Source organism: Parus major, chromosome 20 (genome assembly GCF_001522545.3).
Source record: "Parus major isolate Abel chromosome 20, Parus_major1.1, whole genome shotgun sequence".
Classification (NCBI taxonomy): Eukaryota; Metazoa; Chordata; class Aves; order Passeriformes; family Paridae; genus Parus; species Parus major.
Genome location: NC_031788.1, coordinates 7,377,007 through 7,399,781, shown reverse-complemented (window position 1 = coordinate 7,399,781; position 22,775 = coordinate 7,377,007). Strand labels below are relative to the sequence as shown.

General features: G+C 60.0%; 2 protein-coding genes across 4 annotated transcripts; both read left to right on the top strand.

Moving 5' to 3' along the window:
• Positions 1–1,642: 1,642 nt before the first annotated feature.
• On the top strand, positions 1,643–14,753 carry HM13 (histocompatibility minor 13). Of its 3 annotated transcripts, XM_015647773.2 has the most exons (14): positions 1,645–1,858; positions 3,152–3,250; positions 4,464–4,546; positions 5,655–5,743; positions 6,504–6,589; positions 6,700–6,825; positions 8,715–8,772; positions 9,307–9,390; positions 9,727–9,763; positions 10,748–10,850; positions 11,598–11,683; positions 13,378–13,505; positions 13,647–13,836; positions 14,468–14,714. In XM_015647773.2, the coding sequence occupies exons 1-14, from the start codon at positions 1,679–1,681 to the stop codon at positions 14,547–14,549; spliced, it is 1,431 nt and encodes a 476-aa protein (XP_015503259.1). In that variant the 5' UTR covers positions 1,645–1,678; the 3' UTR covers positions 14,550–14,714. The 3 variants fall into 3 exon arrangements, with proteins under 3 accessions (XP_033374998.1, XP_015503259.1, XP_018864255.1); XM_033519107.1 differs by lacking the exon at positions 13,378–13,505 and having other exon boundaries at positions 1,643–1,858; positions 14,468–14,753; XM_019008710.1 differs by lacking the exon at positions 13,647–13,836 and having other exon boundaries at positions 14,468–14,753.
• A 5,065-nt stretch (positions 14,754–19,818) lies between these two features.
• Positions 19,819–20,726, top strand: ID1 (inhibitor of DNA binding 1, HLH protein). The gene is made up of 2 exons (XM_015647294.3): positions 19,819–20,198; positions 20,400–20,726. The coding sequence occupies exons 1-2, from the start codon at positions 19,878–19,880 to the stop codon at positions 20,439–20,441; spliced, it is 363 nt and encodes a 120-aa protein (XP_015502780.1). The 5' UTR covers positions 19,819–19,877; the 3' UTR covers positions 20,442–20,726.
• The last annotated feature ends 2,049 nt before the right edge of the window (positions 20,727–22,775 follow it).

Sequence of the window (22,775 nt, the reverse complement as noted above, 5' to 3'; positions counted from 1 at the left end):
TTCACACAGCATCAGGCACGCCGGGGGTGGGGGCTGCACCCGAGGGACAGGGGCTCCTTGCTGCTGCTGGTCCCTCCTGCAGCTGCAGCTGGTGTTTCCCTGTGGCAGGAGACGGGGGAGGGGGGCCATGGGATGGAAAGTTGGCAGGCAGCAGAGAGGGGAGTGGAAAGAATGAGCTCAAACCCAGAAAAATGCGGCCGTGCTGGAGGATGGGAGGAGTGGGAGGAGAGGCCAAGGGGGGCCACGGTGAGGCGCTGGGAAAGAGAGGGGGTGGAAGGAGGAGGGAGGGTGGAAGGAGAAGTTGCTGGCAGGGGGCCAGGAACTGCCTGTGGCCCCCATCTGGGCCCACTCCTGGTGGTACCAACTGCTCCAGCGAGAGCTCTCGAGGCTATCCCAGTGCCATCTGCCTTTGGGCAGCCACTGGCTGCAGTGCTGTCTGTCCCTGGGTGGCCATTGGTCCCAGTGCCATTCATCCCCGCGTGGCCACCAGCCCCAGTACAGTCTCCCCCCCGTCCCATGGGCTCCCTGGTGCCATCAGCCCCGGTGCCCCCCACCCTGCTCCGGGACCCCGCTGGCTCCTCGCTGGCATGGGGCCACCCTGGGACAGCAGCCCCCGACTCCTCCATCTCGCTCTGCACAGCGACGCTGCCTTTTGTGAGGATTCCCAAGGCAGGCTGGCGTTCAGAAGGGGGCAGTGATGGGGTCAGGAGCTGTGGTGTGCCAGGCTGGGCCATGGCAGGCAGCAGGGTGGGATGCAGGGGGGTGTGTGGGCTCACTGCCTTCTGCTGCCCATCCTTCTCCGCTCTGGGAACAGCGGTCGCAGGGAGAGGGCAGCATCCCGGGCAGGAGGCCAACCCCGCAGAGAGGGGTTCCCAGGAGGCCTTCCCATCTGCCCTCAGCCTGAAACACGGAACTATGAATCACCCCGGTCCTGAAATAGATTCTTTATATTTAAAATATAAAATTTAAAAGACATTTTTAAAAAAATTAAAGACTTGTGTTATAATCCCTGCTGTGCTCTCATCTCCTGCCCATGGCTCAGATCTAAACTGGGGGCAGCACCATTTCACTGTGCTTCACCAGTTTTTGCTCCTCAGCGAGGAGGAAGAGGAGAAGGCTTGGTGGCACAGCCGAGCTGCCAGTGGCTTGGAGCATTTGCGAGGAAAACACACATTTCGGCCAATTTTCCAGCAGAGGCCTGGTCCCAGTCCAGGGGAATTTGGGACCAGAGCGTGGGGAGAATTTGCTGCCATTTATAAGTCATTTTACAGAGGAGCTGTTTGCTGCGACCACGGGTGGGCTGGGAGCAGTCAGGGGGATCCCCAAGAACAGGGGTGCAGATCCTTGGGAAACGGTGAAGGGCAGGAAATCCCAGGGCAGCCCAGGAGCCCCCGACCCAACTCGCTCGAGTCGGTGACACCTGGAGCTGCCACCTCCCCGTCCCCGGGGGGCTGCGGGAAACCGGGACCCCTGCCCGCAGGGACCTCCTCGGGCTTCCGCCGCCTCACACAGCGGAGCTGGGGCAGGGAGGGCCGGCCCGGGGGCGGCGGCGCCGGGCTCTGCCCTTCTCCTGGCACCGGGGCCGCCGGGGCGGGGCCGGCTTCAGCGCCGCTACGCGTGACGCACTTCCGGTCGGTAAGGGGACGTGTCGGTGCGGACCGCGGTGGGAGCAGCCGCCATGGAGGAGCCCGCGGCGCACAACGGCAGCGCCGCCGGGGCCGCGCCCGGGGCCGGGACCCCCAGCCGCCCGCCCGCTACCCCCGAGGGCATGGCGTTGGCTTACGGCAGCCTCGTCCTCATGGCGCTGCTGCCCATCTTCTTCGGGGCGCTGCGCTCCGTCAGCTGCGCCAAGAGCAAGGTACCCCCGCGGCTCGGGGCTGCCGGGCCTATAGGCCTCGCCCCTCCCCAAGGGTCCCCCCCGGGCGCTCCGTTCCACGGGCGGACCGGCAGCTGCATGTCCCTGGCCCTGGAGGCGCAAGGGACCCCGGGGAGAGAGCTGGCTTCCCCCGGGGCTTCTCCAGCCACGTCCTCACCGCCCCGATAAATTCAAGTGCTGCAAAACACAACCGTCCCTTGTCCCTCCTCGAGAGGAGCTGTGTTGGGGGGACTCGTGTGTGGCTATGCCCCGCGGCACTGGGGCTTCTCTCCTGCCTGCACACCCTGTTCTGTCCCGGTACTCCTCCCGCTGTTCTCCGCATTTCATAGCAGGCTTTTAAATCCCAACAGTTGAGCTGCTGTAGCTCAGGAGGAAGGACTGTTTTACGCAGCCTGATCTATTACTATTTTTAAAATCCCCTTGTGTGCCCTTAAGCCTCATATTAGAGGCTTCAGCTGATCTTGGGGGGCTTCTGGAGGCCCAGGCAGTGGGGGGCTGTGAGCAAAGCCCAGCCGTGGTTCAGGGCGGGGGGTTCTCCTCTTTCGTTCTGTGGGGAGTGGCAGGAATTTGGGCACCTCTGTGTTGCTGGGCACAGCATGACAACTGCTGTGCCTGGGATAAGCTGCACAAGGGCTTTTGAGGTGCCCTCGATCTGTGCTGGCTGCAGGTGTTTGCCTGAGTGAGATTAGATCTCTGAGCAGCAGCTACCTGGGCCTGGAGCGGGCAGGGAACAGGCAGAAAACAGGCATCCCTCTGCTTCTGCTGAAAGCTGAAGGTCTCCCATGGGAAATGGCTTGAAAGGGGCTGGTTGAACTGATGCAAAGAAGTCTTGGAAGGAGTTTGTAAATCTGGGGCTTTTAAGCATAAGAAATGTCCCAAGAGCAAGGTGAGGGATGAGAAGGTGGCTGGAGAGACGCGTTATGCACAGGGTGATCACAGATGGTGGCACAGATGGGACTGGCTGGGCGTGAGCGGTGAGGGAGCCCAGCTCCCCTCTGGGCAGGGGAGAAAGGAACAATGCCAGCACAGGATTTTTTCCTTCTCCAAGAGGAGAAAAGCAGTAAATTGTGGCTGCCCTGGGAAGGACAAGGGCAAGGCTTGTGTTTTCCAGCTCAGGCTCTGCCTCTGACACAGCCTCACCTCCAGATATAGTAGGGGCCAGTGGGTGCTTTGTCCCTCTCAAAACCACTGTGGAGCCCTCCATGTTCACCCCCTGCTCAGGTCTGAAGCCAGAGCAGGGGCTGATCCATTCCTGTTCTGTCCTTCTCTCTCCAGAACTCTTCAGAGATGCCAGAGACCATTACCAGCCGAGACGCTGCTCGCTTTCCTATTGTTGCCAGTTGTACCCTCCTGGGACTCTACCTCTTCTTTAAAGTAAGTGAGTGGCACTGGAGCTGTGGCAGGATGTCCTCCTGCCTGGCAGGAGCTCCCATAACGGGGTGACTCTGTTTTTGGCCCTTAGTGTTGGGACAGAAGGTGTGTAAGGCTGCACAGATCGAGCTCTTCGGTGTCACCATGCAGGAGGACGTCAGTTCTTGCCTGAATTGTCACAGCTTGGGGGAAATCAGAGCCTGTTTGTGCACAGGTTGTTTCTGGAGAGCTGCCGAGGAGCAAACAGCCCTGAGCTCTTCCTGCTCCCATGGGCCAACCTTACAGGGCACAGGTGGAGCCAGAGTGTGCCAGGGACTTTGAGGGGCAAATTCTGCTGGCTCTGTGTTGTGCTCTGTGCTGTGGTCCTGGAGCCACTTCGACTGCAGGCCTGGGGGAGCCCCTGTGTGATCAGGTGGAGTCTTTTAGATGTTCAGAGCCCACAAGCAGAATCAGATGACCTGAGTAATGGATGAGAATTCTCAGTAGCATGTGCTTTTGGTGGTGGAGAAGACATCTTGGCCTCAAGCACCTTGGGCTGCCCATGCAGGTCTGGCACATGGTTGAGCTCCCAGAGAGCTCTGAGGAGCTGCTGCACAGAGTGGTCCTGTGGGCATGGCAACTTCCAGCTATGCTGTTTTGGGATACCTGCAAGGTGCCAGGGTGCTTCTGGCTGACCAGGAGGTGAGGGTTAAGGTGCAGAGTTGGGAATGGTACAGGGCAATCCTTTCTCTGCCAATGGTTGTGTGCCATGTGCTCTCCAATTCCAGCATCCCCCTTCCAGGAGAGCACGGAGGGCCCAACTGATCTGTGGGGGTGTGACTCAGTAAGGGAGCATGTGACTTGGAGGGCAGGAGTTTTAGTAACACCCTGTTTAATTAGGGCAGGGGATGCTGCTCTTCCCCTGGGCCTGGGCAGCCCCTGGGATCAGTGCCTCCTCTCCCTGCTCTGCAGAGGAAGCTCTGGCCTCCTTTCTGCAGCACTAGAGTTATTTTTTGACCTGAGCAGCTCACAGATGCTCGACAGCTCAGGGGCTCATTGTGCTTGTTCTTTGAGCACATGGCTATTTCCAACATATTCTCTCTCGGCATGCAGGAATTTGGGTTATTATAGCTATTCTTCTCATCTCCCTGGAGCACTGACACAGCAGCTGCCAACAGGAGCATGAGGATGGGGAGGATGCTGTGGTAACTAACCCCTCTGTGGTTTTGTCTTGCAGATATTCTCTCAAGAGTACATCAATCTTCTGCTTTCCATGTATTTCTTTGTGCTGGGGATCCTGGCCCTGTCCCACACTATCAGGTACAGCACAAGGATGGCTGTGACTGGGGCAGGGCTGCCCAAGGCTTCAGTTCATTTTAATGGGAAAGTTTTAGGGCATCACTGCCCTGCAGCAGAGCCAGGTCTTTAGGGTATTTGCCCAACCTCTTACAATGTTGTCCCTTGGTGGTGGGAACCAAAGCCCTGGGGGTACTGGGAGGCCAGCACCCCCTACAGCATCATGGAGGGAGCTTGTGGAGGTGTCAGTGGACACCATCATGCGACAAGGCCAACTCACCCTAAGGAGCTTCTCTGGCTCAGAATGACAGAATCAGATTATCCTGAGTTGAAATGGACCCAGAAGGATCAAGTCCAACTTCTAAACCTCCACAGCACTACTCCAAAAATCCCACTGTGTTCCTGAGAGTGTTTTCCAAACAGTTCTTGAAATCTGGCAGGCTTGAGGCCATGACCGCTTCCCTGGGGAATCTGTAACGGTGCCCAGCCACCCTTTGGGTGAAGAGCCTTTTCCTGATATCCAGCTTAAACCCCTCTTGGCATAGCCCTTGCTGCCCTGCAGAGGGAAGAGCTCTTCAGCACCCTTACTGGGAAGGGTGACACAGGCAGCTGGAGCTCATGGTGATGTCCCTGGCCTCTTGTGGTGATGCGTGGCATGAGTGTTGAAAGCTCAGGCTGTTTCAGTAACTGAAAAAGTTGAACTGGTTTCCTGTTTCATGAGCTCTGGGGCACTGGGGACCAGATGCTTTCCCTAGACCGGTGCTGGGCAAGGGCTTTGCTCTGCTCCTGGCTCTGCAGTGCTGGGTACCTATCCAGTGCTGCACACTGACTATGCTGGGCACCCAGAGGTTGCTGGGGAGCACAAGGCATTTTTTGGGGTCTGGGGTGAGCCCTCCTTTCTTGTGGGTGATGCTCTGTTTACTTGCCCTGGAATATTTGGGGAATGTCCCGTATAGTCAGATCAGATCTCAGTGCAGGATGAGTTGCCGTGGCTCCTGCCAGTCCCTGATGGAGCAGATGGTGTTTCCCCAGCTTGGGAGGGAGTGTGGGTCCTCCTCAAATGCAGAGGTGCTGGGCAGCACATCTTGCAGGGTTTCTGTCGAACTGCCCTTCTCTACACCTCTCGTTTCAGCCCCATGATGAACAGATTCTTCCCTGCAAATTTCCCCAACAAACAGTACCAGCTCCTCTTCACCCAGGGCTCCGGGGAGAGCAAGGAGGGTACGTTGGCTCGCCGGTGTTTCAGGGGAGCCTGAATGTTTTCTGCCTTTACTGTTCTTTTTTTTTCCTTTTTTTTTCTTTTTTGGTCTTAAGACTCTCAGCCCATTGAAACAACCTTCTCAAAGACTCGCCTCTTGCTCCCTGCTGAGCTTCCATAGCCAGTGTGAGCCCCATGTGTCCCTGCAGAGCTGGGCTGGCACTCTGCCTCTGTGCTGCCTTTGGCTGGCCAGGAGACCCCAGAAACACCTCCCAGGAGTGCTGTGGGGATGGAGCTATGGCTGTTGATAAATGCACAGCCTTTATTTAAGCCCCTTGGAAAGCATGGCTCTGACTGGTTTGTGTTGCCTTATCTGTGCCAGATCTTTGCACTGGCAGAAGATGCTTTGATAAGTATCCTGCCTTGTAGTAGCTTTACTGGTAAGGAGTATTTCTGGTGATACCACCAGGAGTTAACTGGCACAGGAAGAGGGAGAAGGTTTGTCTCTCCCTGCCTTAGGCAGTGCCTGAATCCAATTTCCTTATTGACAGCAGGACTGTGGATGCTGTCCATGTGCAGAGTCTGGCTGAAGGAGAAGGTTTGAGCTTTCCAGGGCTCACTGCTCATTCCCAGGCAGTTTGCACGTGTGTACCACGGCTACAATCCCCTTGTTTGGGATGTAAGCTCTGGGCTCCCCAGCTGTGGAATCACTCATCTCAACCCTGCGCGAGAAGGGGAGCTTTCCAGGGCTGCCCCAAATCTGACTTCTCTGTTTTCTTGCAGAAATAGTGAATTACGAGTTTGACACCAAGGATCTCGTGTGCTTGGCCTTGAGCAGTGTTGTGGGGGTCTGGTACCTGCTGAGAAAGGTAAGTGAGGCACAGCTGGGAACTGGGCTGGATTGGACATGGACTCATTTCCATGCAAGGTTGGGTTCTGTGTACAGCAGCACCCAGATCTCCTTTTCTGTCCTTCTCAGCACTGGATTGCCAACAATCTCTTTGGGCTGGCATTCTCCCTCAACGGGGTGGAGCTGCTGCACCTGAACAACGTCAGCACTGGCTGCATCTTGCTTGGGGGCCTCTTCATCTACGATGTGTTCTGGGTAAGCAGGAGCATTTTGCAGGCCATTGGTGGAAGCATGTGCCTGGCATTCTGCCTTTCTGGAGGCACCATGCTGGCTGGACGCACACTTGAAAACAGAATTTTCACTTTCTCAGCCCAGAGGGGTGTGGCAGGGTTGATGATAGAATCCACAGTGGCAGAATGTGGCTCATCAAGTGTGTTTTCTTTCATTCTCTCACTCAGAGAGCCCAGAGCTGGCAGGGACCTCATCAGGGCTATGGTGGGGTACTCTGTGTGTGTCATATCCGGTCCTGTATTCCCCACTATGGTCTTCCCAAGGTCTGGCAGCTGTTGGGTGGGCTGGAGGCTGCTCTGGGGCACACTGAGCCTGCTGGTATGAGCTGTGCCTTGGCTCTGTCATCTGCTCGTTTTGTTAGTGTCCTTCTGTTCTCCTGCACAGAGGAGCAGACCCTGGAATGCCTCCAGTCCCTTTTCCTCAGCCAGTGCTGCACCCTGACTATTTCATTTTGAGGTTTTCCTTATTTCTTGCAGTGTATTTGAGCTGCTTTTGTAGATGAAAGGTGTGGGGGGAAGGCAGGAATGCAGTTCTGCGCTCTGCTCCATGCATGGGAGAATGTTTCTCCTTGTAACATCCGTATTCCTCAGTCCTTCCTGCTGCCTCCACCTTCTGAATCACCATATTTCCAAATGTCTGAGAGCCAGAGACACTGAGGTCTGTCCAGCAGCTCTGCAGCTGCCTATGTAATCCTTCCATATTTATGCCTGGCTACTGTGGGTTGTTTTGTACTTGGCCAGTGGTGCCCCTGTTTCCCAGGCTCGTTAACAGTCTGGGCTCTGTGGTTTTTTTGCCTGTGGTTCACTTCCTCCACAGCTCTCAGCTGGAGAGGACTCAGCCTTCTGCCTTAGCACACCTGGTGTCCCAGGCCCTGCTTAGTGTGCAAGTGTCTTCCCAGTGCTTTGGGGACAGTGAGTGCACCCCTCTGCTCTCCACTTGCTGGCTGTCTCCCACCTCAGCTTCCCCATGGATCAGAGTATTGCTGGAGACTTAGGGAAGGGCCGTCTTGGAGGCCCTGGTACTGTGCCCCTCTGCAGGAGCTGTTCACTTGGATCTTGGCATGGATTCAGTCACAGTCAGATCCCAGGAGGGTTTCAAGGAGAAAGGAGATCTCAATGGGTTGATGCTATTGCCCCCACATGGTCTTGATGGGGTTTGTGATGTTTTTCCCGATCCCAGTGTCGAGTCCTGTCACTCCATGGCAGTTCTCAGAACTTGCTGCACCTTATGGGAGTTAATCTGATGCATTAAGATTTCTCTTTAATCCAAGGCTCTGTGATCTTGCTCATCCAGTGCTGACCAGAGCCTGTTTTTTGTGCCTCCTGAACTGGAGGCTTGGAGGTGGAAAGGTGCAGAGATCAGGGTGGCTGCCCTCAGTGTTTACAGTCTACCCCCAAATGCTGCCAGTATTTACAGCTGATAGGGCCATGCAAGCAAATGACCTCAGAGCAAACTGCAGCTGATCTGACACTTGCCCCTGTACCTGCTGGAGGGTCCCAGGCTGGGACACTGTGCTGGAAGCCTCTGCCCTCCAATTGGACTTTGCTGATTAAAGCTGACTGATTAAAGCTGAACCGAGATGCAGGGCTGGGTGGTGGGCAGCAGCTCTGCCATCTGAGTGCTGTCCCCATGCTGTTCTAAGAGCAGGACAGCCATGAAGTAGCCACCTCCCCCAGTGTCATCGTTTGCCTCTACCCTCAGACAGTGGGCTTGCTTTACAGGGCTCCTGTGCTCACATTTTGGCTATTTTCTGGCACTGTGGCCACTCACTCCTGGCCCTAGGGTGAGGCTGTAGCTGAGAATGTGTGTGTGTTCCTGTGCAGCTGTGGTCACCTTGGGCTCCTCTGTTCTAGGTCTTTGGCACCAATGTGATGGTGACAGTTGCCAAATCGTTTGAGGCCCCAATAAAACGTGAGTAGATCTTCCCTGTGTGCTGGGGTCTGTTTTGCTGCAAGCCCTGCCCAAGCACCCTTCACCTCTGGAGATGGCTCAGGCTGGGATGTGTGCAGGAACATTTCTTGCTAGTGACCTCTCCTCCCTGTCATTTGCCAGCTTCAAGCCAAGGCAGGTCTCTGGAAAAGGAATGTTTTGTAGAGCACTGGTCTGTCTGTGTCTCTCTGCACCTTTGGAGAGTGCAATTTCACCTGCTTATAAAAACAGTCCATACCAAATAAACACCACAAAAAAACCCCAGCAAAGCCAGAGAGCCCCTAAAGAGCAGGAGGGGTAAACTGGTGCTGCTGTGGAGCATGCAGTAGTTTGGGTTCTGGGACCTCTTGGTTTCTTGTCCTGGAATTTCCCAGAAAGAACAAGGAAAGCTAAAAGGAAGGAGATGGGCTGAGGGCAGGGACAGGTCCTGCTTTGATCCCTGTTTTCCAGGCCCAGTAGAGCTGGGGTCTGCTCAGTGGGGACACTCCTCACTGTGCCTCGCTCTGCTTCTTGCAGTGGTTTTCCCTCAGGACCTGCTGGAGAAGGGGCTGGACGCCGACAACTTCGCCATGCTGGGACTGGGAGACATTGTCATTCCGGGTGAGGACAGAAGAGGAAGGACGGGACTGGGGTCTCCTTTGAGGGAGCTGCGGGGAGCTGAGCAGGTGCCTGGCTCTGCCCTTGGCCAGCGCAGTCCTGCGAGGGTCCCCCGGTGGGTTGGGAGTCTCCCGGCAGGTCCGGGTGCTGTCCCGGTGCCGCGTGCCACGAGAGGGCACTGTCACCCCGGGCACGGCACTGACACACTGCGGCTCCTGCCCTGCCTCCCTCAGCCTGCCCTGCCCCTCCAGCCCCTCGCTGTCCCTTCCCTGCTCCTCTGGCCCCTCGCTGTCCCTCCTCTGCCACTTCCAGCCCCTCATTGTTTCCTTCTCCCTGCAGGGATCTTCATTGCCTTGCTGCTGCGGTTTGATATCAGGTGAGCAGGCGGCAGGGAAGGGTCTCTGGCAGGTTGGATCTTGCAGCATATTTGAGCTGCTTTTGTAGAGGAAAAAAGGGAAGGGGGAGCCAGGGGCACAGTCGTGTGCTCCCTTCTGGAGCTGGGTGTGAGGACACACCAGGAGGTGTAAGGAAAAGCTCTTGGAAGAGGGAGCTGGCTCTGTGGGTATGTCCTGAGCACTAGGGGTGGGTGGTTGAGTTCAAGCATAGGGCAGGCAGCATAGGGATGGGGATCAGGGCAGCCGCACATAGCAGCCCCACAGAGCCCCACCAGCTCCCTGGAACCAAGGACTGGAGGGCAGTGAGAGGAAGCAGTGACAGCGTGGGAAAGAGCCGGGGGTGCTGGCACCTGGAAAGTGCTCATGTGGATGCAGATTGGTGCCTGGCAGTGCTGGCTGCCTCCAGGTTGCCACTGATGTTGGAGGAAACAGCTCCTTCCCACGTAGGGAAGCTGCACCTACAGCTGGGCTGCAGCAGTTGCCCCACACTGAAAGGCTCCAGGGGACAGGGTGCTCTGTGACTGCGGTGGTGTGGCCCCACTCCCACTGCTCTTGCACAGACCCTCTGGTCTGTGCCAGCTCTTCCAGGTGTTGCCACCCACATCCTGCCTGCACCTGCTGGGAATCCCAGTTCCTGCAGCCTGCCCTGTGATAAAATATCAACTGCTGAGAGCCAGGGACAGGCTCATCTCCACCAAGACAATGGGACCTTCTCCCTGGGTCCCAGCTCCAATTCCTCCCTTCCCAGTTGCCATCCAGCAGCAGGATCACTTGCCTTCTTCCTTTCTCCAGCCCCCCACCTGCCTTCAGTCCCACACTGCTCCCACAACACCAGGGGCTGCACAGACAGAGCATCGCTCCCCACACTCCATTGTGGTGAGAGATGGCTAAGAGTACCAGGCCAGTTCCGTTTTGTCCACTGGCATTCCAGACCAGAGTCATTGAGCTCTTCCCTTTCCCTACAGCCTGAAGAAGAACACGCACACGTATTTCTACACCAGCTTTGTGGCTTACATCTTTGGGCTGGGCCTCACCATATTCATCATGCACATCTTCAAGCATGCTCAGGTGAGCTCCACCCTGTTGCCTCCTGTGGATGCACATCCAAGTGGGTCAGGCCAGCTTGGCCATGAAGTTCTGCATCCTGCCAGGAAAAAAGTAGATTTATTCCTCCTCTTGGCTTTGATTTTCCAGTGCCTGCCTGTATCTTTCCCTGCCCAAAGCTCCTGTGCCCAGCTGGAGCAGAGGTCTGCCTGGGGCAAGGCTCCTTGTTTCCAACAACATCCCCTCAGCCAGGGGCCCTGTTTGCTGCCAAGTTGCCCTGAGCACCCACTGCTCAGGGGCTCTGGGAGCCCATACACTGTGGTCTGCACTGGGGCTCTTGGTGTGTTCACGGCCCACTGGGACCTCACAGCGAGGATTTTCACAGAATCCCAGAATGGTTTGGGAAGGGACCTCAGAGACAATCTTATTTCCAATCCCTGCCATGGGCAACGACTAGACCAGTCTGCTCCATGTCCTGTTCCAACCTGGCCTTGAACACTTCCAGGGACTGAACATCCACAGCTTCTCTGGGCAGCTTGTGCCAGAATCTCACCACTCTCACAGGAAAGAATTTCCTCCTAATATCCAATCTAGCTTCATGCTGCTGCAGCTCTAACTTACCTCTTGAAGCTGCTTTTTGGATTGTTAACTGCATGTGTAGCCATATGACAGATACCATGGATGCAGAGGGGACGAGGCCATGAGCTCTCCTTGCACTTTTCCCTTGGGGTGATTTGTGTTCAGTTTAACAGTTGTTTTTCTTCCCCACAGCCTGCGCTGCTGTACCTGGTCCCTGCCTGCATTGGATTCCCTCTGCTCGTGGCCTTGGCAAAGGGAGAAGTAACCGAAATGTTCAGGTGAGCCTCAGCTGGCGATGGAGCTGTTTTGCCGGCGGCTGTGCTGGAGCACATGAAGCGTGCAGATGTTCCCACGCCTGGGCACAGCTGGAGGGACGGGTTCATCTGGGCATGCTCTGGGTGTGCACCGGCACGTGCGTGGGTGGAGGGAGCGGGTCTGTGTTTGTACATGCCGGGCCTGGCTCCAGCCGCCTCCCAGGAGCTGGGTGGGAGCTGTGCTGTGGTACCAGCAGGCAGCACCTGGTATTGCTTTACGCCCCAGTGACAGACGCTTCCCATGCGCTGGCAGGCAGGGGAGGGTGGGACTGCACACCTGGTGTGGAGATACTTGGTCATCGTGTCCCAGGGCCTGTGGGTGGGGAAAGTGGAGCCAGAGCCGGCTGTGAGAGCAGCCAAGGCTGATTCGAGCACATCCCAACCTCCCCACCTGGGCAGTCTCCTGGTTTGCAGCAGTGTCCCTGCCCCAGACTGTGGGTAGAGAGGAAGGGGGCTGGGCTGTTGTACTCAGCTGTTCTCAGAGCCTGTCTGTGCTGTCAGTGGGCAGCTCTGGCCTCCTGCCTGAGAACTGTTTCTCCATTGTGCTCAAGACTTGGTGGTGGCTCAGCACAGTCATGATGGTTGATACAGAGGAGGGGATCAACCTTGCAGAAAGGGATCCTAAAGCAGGGCTGTGTACCCTCCAGCCTTCCTAGTGCCCCAGCCTAGGGAGCATTCCTGAGCTCCCAGCCTGCTCAGAGGGAAACTGGGAGAAACGGGAAGCCAGCTGTCCTCCCTCCTCCCTCCCCTCCCCTGGGAGATGCAGGTATGCATGTTCCCAGAGGCTCTCAGCTGGGCTGTCCCCAGCACTGCCGCACCTGCCCCTCCTTTGATGTTTGCTTCTGACAATTGCTGCTGCAGGCACTGAGTGTCCTGGGATCGTCCTTCCTGTGCACCTGGGATCCTGCAGCCGCTTTCCCCAGTGCCGTGACTCACCAGCTGACAGCAGCAACACCTCCTGCCAGGAAACTGGGGAGAGATGAGCTGTGAGGCCAGGCCCACTGGGCAGCAAGGAGTGCAGGGAGCCTGACAGCCAGGGGCTAGTGCCCTTCCAGAGCAGTAGCACAAGCTGCTCCAGCAGCAAAGTGTTGCCAGGGCAAGGGCAGGATGCTGGAGTGTTGCAAACCTGACAGCCCCTGGGGGCCAGACCTCCCTTGAAGTGGCTCCAATTGCAGACAGAGGAAGTGGAATTCAGAGGGACCGGTGCCTGGAGGGCAGTGGCTCCCACTGCAGGAATCCCACCAGGTGTAGCTCTGCTGTGCTGCTTTGGTGTGCCCTGATCCTCCCTGAAGCTGGTAGTTCCTGTGGTCTTTGCCTGCACATGGTGGCTCACAGCAGTGAGGGTCTGCAGGCAGGGTGGGAGTGAGCAGATCTATGCTGCAGGCCCAGGGAAAGGGCCACCACTGATGGTGGAGCAGAGGTGGGTGACTCTGGGATCAGCTCCATGGCTCTCAGCCTTGCCAAACTTCCCTAAGCTAGGCAGGAAGCTCCACTCTGCCTCCCTCAGCAGTGGGAACTCTTCCTGCCCCCAACATAATGCTGTGGGCTGCTGTCCTTGAGTGGCAGGACAGGGTCTGCTGCCTCTCTCTGTCACCTGCCCAGCTCCTGGGCTGCTCCACTACTGCTACCTCCCCACTGCCCAGGCTTGCTCTCCCTAGGTTCTGGCTGTCTGGCTCTGCTCATGCCAGTGGGAGCTGCCTCATGCCCGAGTTTCAGTGCTCACTCTTCCATGCTGCAGCCCTGTCCTGGAGTCTGCAGGCAAGGAGAGGCCAGCTTGTGCGAGCAGGTGAAGGGGGGGTGCCAGGCTTCCTGCACAGGGTGGTGCATTCTCGGTGCTCTCACTCCAAAACTCTTCTGCTTTTTCTCTCTCTCCCCCCACCCCTTTCTGTCCTTGTCTTTCCCTTCCTGCTTCCTCTCTCTCCTGCAGCTATGAATCCTCTGCTGAAATCTTGCCTCACACACCAAGACTTACCCACTTCCCCACGGTGTCTGGCTCGCCGGCCAGCCTGGCTGATTCCATGCAGCAGAAACTGTCCTGTCCCCGCCGACGCCGGCAGCAGAGCCCTAGTGCCATGTAGCCACTGCCGCTGGGGCCCCTTGTCTGTCTCTCTGGCCAGGTAGGGGCAGGTCCTGGCTCTCCCTGGCTCAAGCTTTCCCTATTCCCAGCTCTCCTCACTCCGTGGACAGAGGCTGGAGCTGTTGCTATGCTGTTGTGAGCCGGCTTCTCTCCCATTCTGAGAGAGGAGACTGGGAAGGGCAAGAAGGTTTGACATCCCAGACCCTGTCATTTCTGCATGGAGCAGCATTCCAGTTTCCTTAGCCAGAGCCCTGGGGCCATTACTGGAGGGGGTTTGCAGCCAGAGGACTGAGACCCTGGGAGGGAACACTGCTGTTGGTCTTGCTGCAGTTCCCGTTAACTGGCCCCACTGGCACCAGTGCTCAGCCAAGGAAAGCATGTGCTATCCAGGGTATCCAATAGTGCCCCTGGGAACAAGGACAGATCCCTGGGCACAGAGCTGGCCCATGGCTGGGTCCACCTTATCTTTGGAGATGTCCAGAGGGAATGCATCCCTTATCTCCCTGCCTGGGCTCTGCCCCATGGGGCTTCCTGTCCTGGGGACTGATGGCTGGAGCCCACCTTGTCCTCAACAACAGCAGGGTAGAGCCCAAGGCCACAGGCTGGGCTCTCCCCACAGGACTCTGTTCCCAGAGAGGAGCTGGCCCCACTCATGTCCCTCTTGTCCCCAGCTATGAGGAGAGCTCAACCCCCAAGGAGGCGCCAGGGTCTTCCAAAGAAGAGCCAACAGAAGCCTCCAAGAAGGAGAAGTGACCTTGCCCGTGGGCCATGCCCAGAGCTGCTGGGCTGGGTCCCTTCAAGACCCTCTGCAAGTGACAGACGACGAAACAATTGTGCAAGAGCATCGTGTTGTGTGTGTCGGAGCAGCCACCCAGGTGGGGTATCGATGTATGCCGGTTTTTAAATTTTGTATTGTGCATTTGCTTTCTCTCATATTAAACCATATTGAAGGAAGGAGTGCTGGTGTGGCCATGTCCCTGCTCAGCCGCCCAGCCGGCACCAGGATTGGCATCCAGCTCACCCGCCTTCTCCCAGTGGGGCTGGTGGCCATTGTCTGGCTGTTTCCAAGTGACCAAGTGACTGTCCCCTTCCCCCTCCCACTTCTCTGGCACTGGGCCTTCCCCCAGCCTGGCCCCTGCTCTGCAATACCCAGATTTAGGGCCGGAGTCACTGAGCCCTGTGTGGGTTCAAGCTGGGATGTGGCCCCAGAGAAGGGTGGGTGAGCTGGGAGTGGGATGCAGGAGCCCCACAGGGTGGGAACTGCTCTGCCTCAGCTGCTGGGGTGCTCAGCGAGCTGAGGCTAACACCCCATGGCCTAGGGGAGCAGGAATGGGAGGGGTAGGGGTGGGTGACCCCAAACACAGCTCTGGAGCACGGTGAGGACAGCATGGATTGTCCCCCTTCCTTGCAGAGAGACAGGCACCATCCTGCACCCCTTGGGGCTGGGATGGGCAGAGGATGCTGGTGCAGGCATAGGGGCTGGAGGGGCTACAGGCAGGGGCAGCTCCAACACCCCCCTGGGCTTCCATTGGGACCAGCTGCCCTGTGTCCTGCAGCACTGGCAGTGTCCTCCCTACCCCTCCTGGGGGCCCTGTGGAGGATCCTGCATCCCTTCGGCCATGCCCACTGCCAGAATAAATAGAAAGTGTTTGCTGGCTTGGCAGCTCCTCCACAAAAGCCGTATTGAACCATTATTCCCTGCGCCGGCTGCGAGCACTAAAAGTGGCGCCTCGCGTTCTGCCATCTAATGACCCTTTGCAGGCTCCTACAGATGTTTTCTATGACTTACAGCTCCTTTTCCAACAGCCCTGTCCACAAAAACAAGAGGGGCCACTTTAATTCCAATTAAATACCTCCAGCTAAGCAAACAGTGTGCAGCAGGGTCTGGGTACAGCGCGGCCGCCAGGCCCAGCCCACCGAGTCACTGAGTCTAGACTCCAGATGTGATTCCACCAACCTCCAGTGTTCTGTGGAAAAGGACTTTGGCTCTGCTGTGGGGTGCAGGACCCTACCCTGAGTCAGGACCCCACTCCCCAGCCTGGTGTGTTCCTTGGTGTGAGGTTGGCACTGCATCCTGGGAAGCTCTGCATCCTCCCTGGCTTTGGGTGGTAGCAGCTGCATCAATGCAGCCTCCAGAGGCCCCAAGAGCGCAGGAGCAGGCTGGAGGGGTGCACAGGGTAACCCCTTGTGCCAGCATCACCCTCCTGCCTCCCTGCTGCCCTGCAGAGCTCTGAGCAGCTCCTGCCTGCTGTAGGTGTGGTGGAAGCATGGCCAGGAGCTTTCCCAGGGCTGCAGGGAGCGGAAGGCCTGGGGAGGGGAGAGCAGGGTCACCCCTCACCCTGCCTGGCTGATAAGCCGGGGCCGGCCAGGAGGAAGGAAGTGTGCTGGGCCCTGCAAGGAGCCGCCAGTGGAGCCGGCACTTCAGCGCTCCCCGGTTCACTCTCCTGCTGCACCTGGGCCTGTGGCACCTCCGGTCCCGGCAGGGCCGAGGCCACACGGCTCCACTGTGTCTGGAGCGCTGCTGGGCCACCTTCCCCTCGCCACAGGGTCCCTCCGGCTCGGTGGGGGCTGCGGAAACATGGATGTGCGGACTCCAGCAGGAAACCTTCGTCCACTTAACTGCGCACAGCTAGGGCAGGGGCCAAAGCTGCCTCTTCAGCTGCCAGCAGATGTAGGGTTTGGGATGATCCTCACCCACCCACTCACCCATGGCACCCACAGCAGTGGGGTAGATGCCTGTTGGCCGGAGGAGCTCATGCCCCTTGTGCCAAGCTCCCACCAGGAATTGCAGTGGGGTGGGATAGGCTGAGCTGGGGTGCAAATGCCATGCAAGGGGAGGGTGGTTTCATGTTTTCATGTTTGGGGAGTGCTGGTGCCTATGATTAGGGGTGATATACCAGGTTTGCTTTTCCCTAAAGTCCTGTGGAGCCTCCCCACCACAGCAGGGGTGCAGCTGGGCAGTGATGGGTGCTGCGGTTGTACCTCATGCTCTGCTACTCAGGGTGGGGGATGCTTTGCTGTGATGGCGGGTGCTGGTGGTGAGAGCTGGGGTCCTGTGTGATGATGGGTACTGGCAGTGGCGCCTGGCCGGCGGCTGCGAGGAGGGAGAGGAAGCAGCCCAAGGCAGCCCCAGCCCCGGCCGGCCGGCGAGGAGGGGCAGGAAGCTGGAATAAATCCCAGGAAGGGCTGCCTGGCTCCAGCTGGTCTGGGCTGCAGCGGATGGAAGCTGGGAACGGGAAGGGAGAAGGCGGGAGGGGAATGCGCAGGGGCTTTCTCAGGCCTCGGCCCCGCTCCAGCTGTGCCGGCGGCCCCGGCACATCTGCAACCCTGGCTCAGCACTGTCATGCGGACATGGGGGGGGTGGAGGCTCTGCGTAGCCTCAGGGGTGACCTGCGGATGGCACCGGGAGAGGGGATCTGGATGGAGCCCAATCCCAGTCACGGCAGGAGCAACTCAAGTTTGGGGTCCTAGTCACTGGTGGGGGCCCAGCCTGACCTGCGGTGTCCGTGCTGCCTTCCAGGCCTGCGTGCCAGAGTGCGGGGCTGGGTGCTGCCGGTTCTGGGGTGCCGGTTGTACCCCGTTTCCCCCATCACAGCAGCACAGGCAGTCCCGCGGCCCCTCGGCGGCCTGGCGCGGCCGTGCCCTGTGTGGTCCCGGCGGGGCGGGGGCGGCTGGGGGCTTTGATGTGCTCGGCTGCCGGGCAACCCCTGCTCAGCGCAAAGCAGCCGCCCCCCGGCTGCCCCCCCGGCCGGGCTGAGCCCCGCCAGCACCATATGGCCGAGGCTGCTGTTACCGCGCCGCGCGCCCCGTTCCCAGAATTGAGATGGAAATGAAGCTCTGTGTTCTGCCGGACAACACTGCTGCGCCGGCCGGCACGCCGTGCCAGGCTGGGACCCCGCGGCCAGCTGTGGCCAAGGCAGTGTCCCGGTGCCACACTGGCAGCCCCGAGCCCAGCGCCTCATCCCCAGCACCCCAGCATGCAGAGGGATGGGGTGAGGGTATCCTGTTCTCGGGGGCATCTCACGGGCTGGGGCAACCGGAGCGGCTGTGCCAAGGCGGCTGTGCCACGTGTGTGCCATGACAGCCACCGCGGGCACGAAATCCGTCCACAGCCCCACGCCGCTTGGGGTGGCCGGTGGCAGGGGCGCGGGGTCCGGCTCGTCCTGGCATTGTTGGCGGCGCAGCTGGCGGTGGCGGCGGCCGGCCGGCGGCCCTGAAAGACATTCCTGTGCACAATGTCCCCGGCCTCCCGCCGCGGCCCGGCCACTGCCGCCAGATGGGGGCTAATTAGCAGCTTTGAGAGCCGCGGTGGGAACCGGGCAGCACCGGGCCCTCCGCCGAGCCCTGAATGGAGGGGGCGACCCCAGCGCCGTGCCCACCCTGGGAACCGCCACCGCACCAGGCTGGGGGACACAGGGAGGAGGGACGGAGGGAGGGACAGGAGGATCCAGCTCCCCCCAGCCAGGCTGGCAGGGTTGGAGTTCATGCATGCTCTCCAGGATTCCTGCCCTCCCCAGAAGAGGAAGAAGAGGGGGGGAGACCTTCAGCTCCCTGAATGCCTGGGGAGGTGCAGCAGGGTCTGGCCCTCCACAGCCCAACAAACCCATAAAGGGCTGGGAGAGCTGTGCTGGCACTTGGGTACACGTGTTGGTGTGCAAGGCAGGGTGTATGTGTGCATAAGCGTGCATGTGTGTGTGCACACGTGTGTTTGTGTACCTGTGTGTGCTTCCATCCGCGTGTGTCTCTATTGCGTGCGTGTACTTTGGTCTCCACAGGTCCGTGTACATACGTCAATCCTGTGCACATATCTGGGGATGTCCCGCACACATCTGTGTGTGCAAGCACGTGTGTGTCCATGCCCTCGTGTGTGCACACGCACTCCCACCCTGCGTGTCTGTGTGTGTACACACACCCGGGAGTGTCTGAGGCTGCAGCGTTGTCTGCCTCCCTCCCTTCCCACACCATTTCGTGCTGCTCGGGGTGTGCCGGGGTCTCGCTCGGAGGCCCTCCCTGGGCGCTGCCTGCCCTCCCTGCAGGTGCGGGGTAATTAGCAGTAACGCTAATTACAGCCCGGACCAGAAACCCTTCGGGGCAAGGACCGGCTGCCTCGCACAGTGGCGGGACCTCCACCGGTTTCCCCCGCGGCAGGACCGTGCTCGCAGCCCACTCCCCGCGCCGCCCCACGCACCCAGCGCTCGACCCCTCTGCTCGTCCCTCGGGTAGACCCGAACGTGGCGACCGCCGCCCCGGCAGCCACCCCTGAGCAGCTCTGCGGGGGTTTGAGCCCCGGGAGAGGGGCGGAACGGGGAACTCCGAACTTGGGGCGGGGGGCGCGGAGCACTTTGTGAGGATGCCAGTGTGCCTGTGCCACCGTGGAGCCCCGGTGCCCCCGTGCCCCCATGAGGGCGCAGATGTCCCCAGGGGTCCCTGTGCCTCTTGTAACGTCCCGGTGCCTCCGTATCCACGTGAGGATGCTGGTGTCCCCGTGGGGGTCGCGATGTCTCCGTGGGGGTCCCGGTGCCCCCCGTAGGGGCTGCAGGTGTGTGTCCCCCGCCCCGCCCCCGTCGCCATGGGCACCGCCCGCCAGGCGCCGCGCTGACAGCGCGCGGGGTTTTATGAATGGGTGACGTCACGACCCTGGCGTCTCACGGTCTGAGCCGCCGCGGAGCGGGGGGGCCGCGGGCAGTGCGGGGGGGCCCGAGCGCCCGGAGGGGCACCGGGGACCGGGAGGGGGCAAGGGCCGAGCGGGGCCGCGGGGAGCCCGACACAGAGAGCCCGCGGGGCAAGCACCCGCTTTAATTGCGGGGCAGGGTGGGCGCTCCACACCGCCGGTGTCCCTGCGGCGCAGCCCAAGCCTGTCACGGCTCTCTCCCCGCCATTGCCCCTTTAAGATGCTGCCCTCCGGGGCGCATGAATGGAGTGGGCGGGGCTGTGTCCGTCATTGTGCGCTCCTATTGGCCGAGGATTCCCCGAGGCCCCGCCCACCCGGCGGCGGCGCTCTATAAATTGCGCGGCGGGGCGCGGGCTCCTTGTCCGCCCGCAGCGTCCCCGTTCTGCCCGCGGCGTTCGTAGCCCCTTGCCATGAAGGTCGCCGCCGTCGCTTCTTCGCCGCTTCCCGCGGGTGCCGGTGGTCCGCTGAAGGCGGTGCGGCCCGGGGAGGCCGCCCGCTGCGGGCCGGGCCTAGGGGTGTCCCCGGTGGCGGCGGAGCAGGCGGCCGCCGCGCTGCTGTACGATATGAAGGGGTGCTACTCGCGGCTACGGGCGCTGGTGCCGACCCTGCCGCGGCACCGGCGGGTCTCCAAGGTGGAGCTGCTGCAGCACGTTATCGACTACATATGGGACCTGCAGCTGGAGCTGCAGTGCGGCCCCCCGCGCCCCGCCGCCGCTGGGGACTCCCCCGAGGTGAGTGCGGACCCCACGGCACCGGCTCAGACCCGCGCTCCTGATGGGCAGCACCGGCGTTCTTTGGAATCTCCTTCCCCTGATCTGCATCGCGCCCTCTCCTTCCCGGGGATGTCCCTTCCTCCTGTCTCCTTTCCATCGCTGCCCTCCGGCACCCTCCTGGCAAGTATTAACCGACCGCTTCGTGTCCCTTTCCCGCAGGCTCCGTGCATTCCCGCTGCCGATCGGATCCTCTGCCGCTGAGACCGCTCTGGAACCACCACGGACATCATCCCCGGGATCCCGGTCCCACCACGGACATCGTTCCCGGGACCCCGTCCCTGAGCACCGCGGCTCACCTACATCCCTGGCTCCCCGGCGGGGCTGCCCTGGGGGTCCCCCCGCAGTCTGGGCAGGGGGTGCTGTGGGCCGGATCCTTCCTTCTCAGATTGCTGAGAGCATTCCCCGTATTGTATATTACAATGATGCTGGAGAATATTGTTCTACAATAGCTGGAGTTTTGTTATTAAACAAGCCCTGATGACCACACGTGCGTTTTCTTCCTGCCCCTCACACCCCCTCCCCTGGGTTTTGGGTGTGTTTAGCCCCGGGGATATGTGCACCATCAAACGGTGGGTAACTTGTGCAGACCACTGTGGGGCTGGGTAGGTGTGCTGGGGGATACAGGGTCCCTGTGGTGGTGCTTGGGAAGGGGTTTCTCACAGGCTGGTCCCAATTCCCCGTGTCCCGGCATTACCCCCAGAGAGCCTCTCCCAGTGGTTCCCGTGGGGTTTCACTCTTTAACTCCCTGGGATCAGACATGGGGTGTTGAGGGTCAGACAGAGGAGGAAAGATTGTTTGCACCCTGTCTTCTGTGGTGGGATAATGCTGCAGCAGTGGGATGCATCTTCCCCTGATGAGGCACCTTGATGGGGTGATGACACAGAGGGGTTTGTGGGCTTCTGTGCCCAGATGGGAGTGTGGTTTCTCCATCTCCCTGGACAGGGGTGTGTTCGAAGCCTGGAATTCCCTTCGCTCCCCCTCCCGGCTGGGCCACCTGCACCCAGCAGCCTTCCTGAGGCTCCCACAATTATTGCTCTGTTAGGACTGGGGGGTTACATGGTGATGATGCAGGGATTAACCCCTTTACAGGGGAGAGCAGTTACAAGTCCTGTGGTGCTTATCTCTGTGGCCCCGCCCCTGTGGTTCCTGCTCTTCCTGGTGCACCCCCCTGCCTGTGGGGACAGAACCTCTTGGGACAAGGAAATTGCATCAGGGGTTGTGCAACCCCGAGGGCTGGGGGTGCCCCGGGCAGCTGCCCTGACCTGAGCTTCCCTGTGACTCACAAATACCCCAAGGACCTCCCAGGCTCCTGTTCCAGATCTGTTCAGACCTTCATACGGGCCTGCCAGGGGACAATTGGGGTGCCTGGAGAGGTTCTTGTTGCTCTAGTGGGACCTTTTAGGCGCCACCCCGCCCCAGGGTCCTGCAGCCGAGGGATTTGGGGCTGGAAGGGTTGGCCAGTCCTGGGCACAGGCGTGGGTATGTGTGAGGCTCTGCACCCCCTTTGTGTGTGATTGTGTGTTCTCAGGCACGGTCACAGCTGCCGGTGTGTCCGTGCCCACTCGTGCTTTCCCAGCCCGGCAGATCCCCTGCCTTCGAGGGGACAGGTGCCTTGGGGTCATGGGGACACTGCCTCGCCTGTCCACCCCTGTCCTGGCAGTGACAAAGCAGCAGGGGACACGTAGCGGGGCCGGGGGCTCTGGTTCTCTGTGGCTGAACTTGTCCATCATTGGATGTGTCCCCTCCATCACCCCCAGCTCCTCTTTATCGTCCCCGTTGGTGTGTCCGTCACCGCCCGCCTTCCTCCCAGTCCCGGAGCACGGGGCGGTGGGTCCCTCTCCCGGTGCCCGCTCGCACTGCACGGCCCCGCCGGCCTCCTGGAGTAGCCCGAAAGGTCTCAGGACAGGGAGAACCGGGACTGGGGGCTCTGCTCGGGCCGGGGGCTCTGCGGGAGGAGCTGGGGCTCTTCCCATGCTGTGTTCCCGGGTGCCGTCCTTACCTGTTCATTGCCGCCTGATGTGGACGCTCCCGCTGGAGCGGTGGGGAGAGGGGCTCCCTGTTTGTCCATGTGTGTCCCCATGTCCCTGCCTGACCCTGCCCAAGCCCTGTGTGCCCCACGACCGAGCCCAGCCTGCAGCCTTGGCCATCATCCCCTCCTTATGTGGGGTGGGCACCATCGGGTACCCGGCACAGGAGAGCTGGGAAGGGGCTGATGGAACCAGCCCAGGTTTGGGGCAGGGCTGAGCCGCCTGCACGTGTCGGGATGCCGGATGCGGCAACACCAGGATGCACCCGAGAGCCCCAGGGAGCGCCCAGCCCGCGGGCACCTGCGCCCCAACCGGTCCCTCGGTGTTTTCGTGGGACCTGATTCATCCCGGAAGGGATTAGGGATGGGGGAAATGGGTGACGTTGTGGTCTGACCAGGACCGGTGATGGACACTGGCGTCAGAGCTGGTCCCTGCTGTTCACTGCCACGTACAGTCCCAGGGACACGGAGGAGCCGGGACCCATGGCAGGACCTGCGGCCCCTGCGGT

Bases quoted from the DNA above. Each gene is read 5' to 3' on its own strand.
- HM13 (XM_015647773.2), top strand. From the start codon at position 1,679: ATGGAGGAGCCCGCGGCGCACAACGGCAGCGCCGCCGGGGCCGCGCCC. The intron at 4,547-5,654 runs GTACAGCACAAG...CTCTCGTTTCAG, and splicing joins GCCCTGTCCCACACTATCAG to CCCCATGATGAACAGATTCT. The intron at 13,837-14,467 runs GTAGGGGCAGGT...TCTTGTCCCCAG, and splicing joins TTGTCTGTCTCTCTGGCCAG to CTATGAGGAGAGCTCAACCC.
- ID1 (XM_015647294.3), top strand. From the start codon at position 19,878: ATGAAGGTCGCCGCCGTCGCTTCTTCGCCGCTTCCCGCGGGTGCCGGT. The intron at 20,199-20,399 runs GTGAGTGCGGAC...CCTTTCCCGCAG, and splicing joins CCGCTGGGGACTCCCCCGAG to GCTCCGTGCATTCCCGCTGC.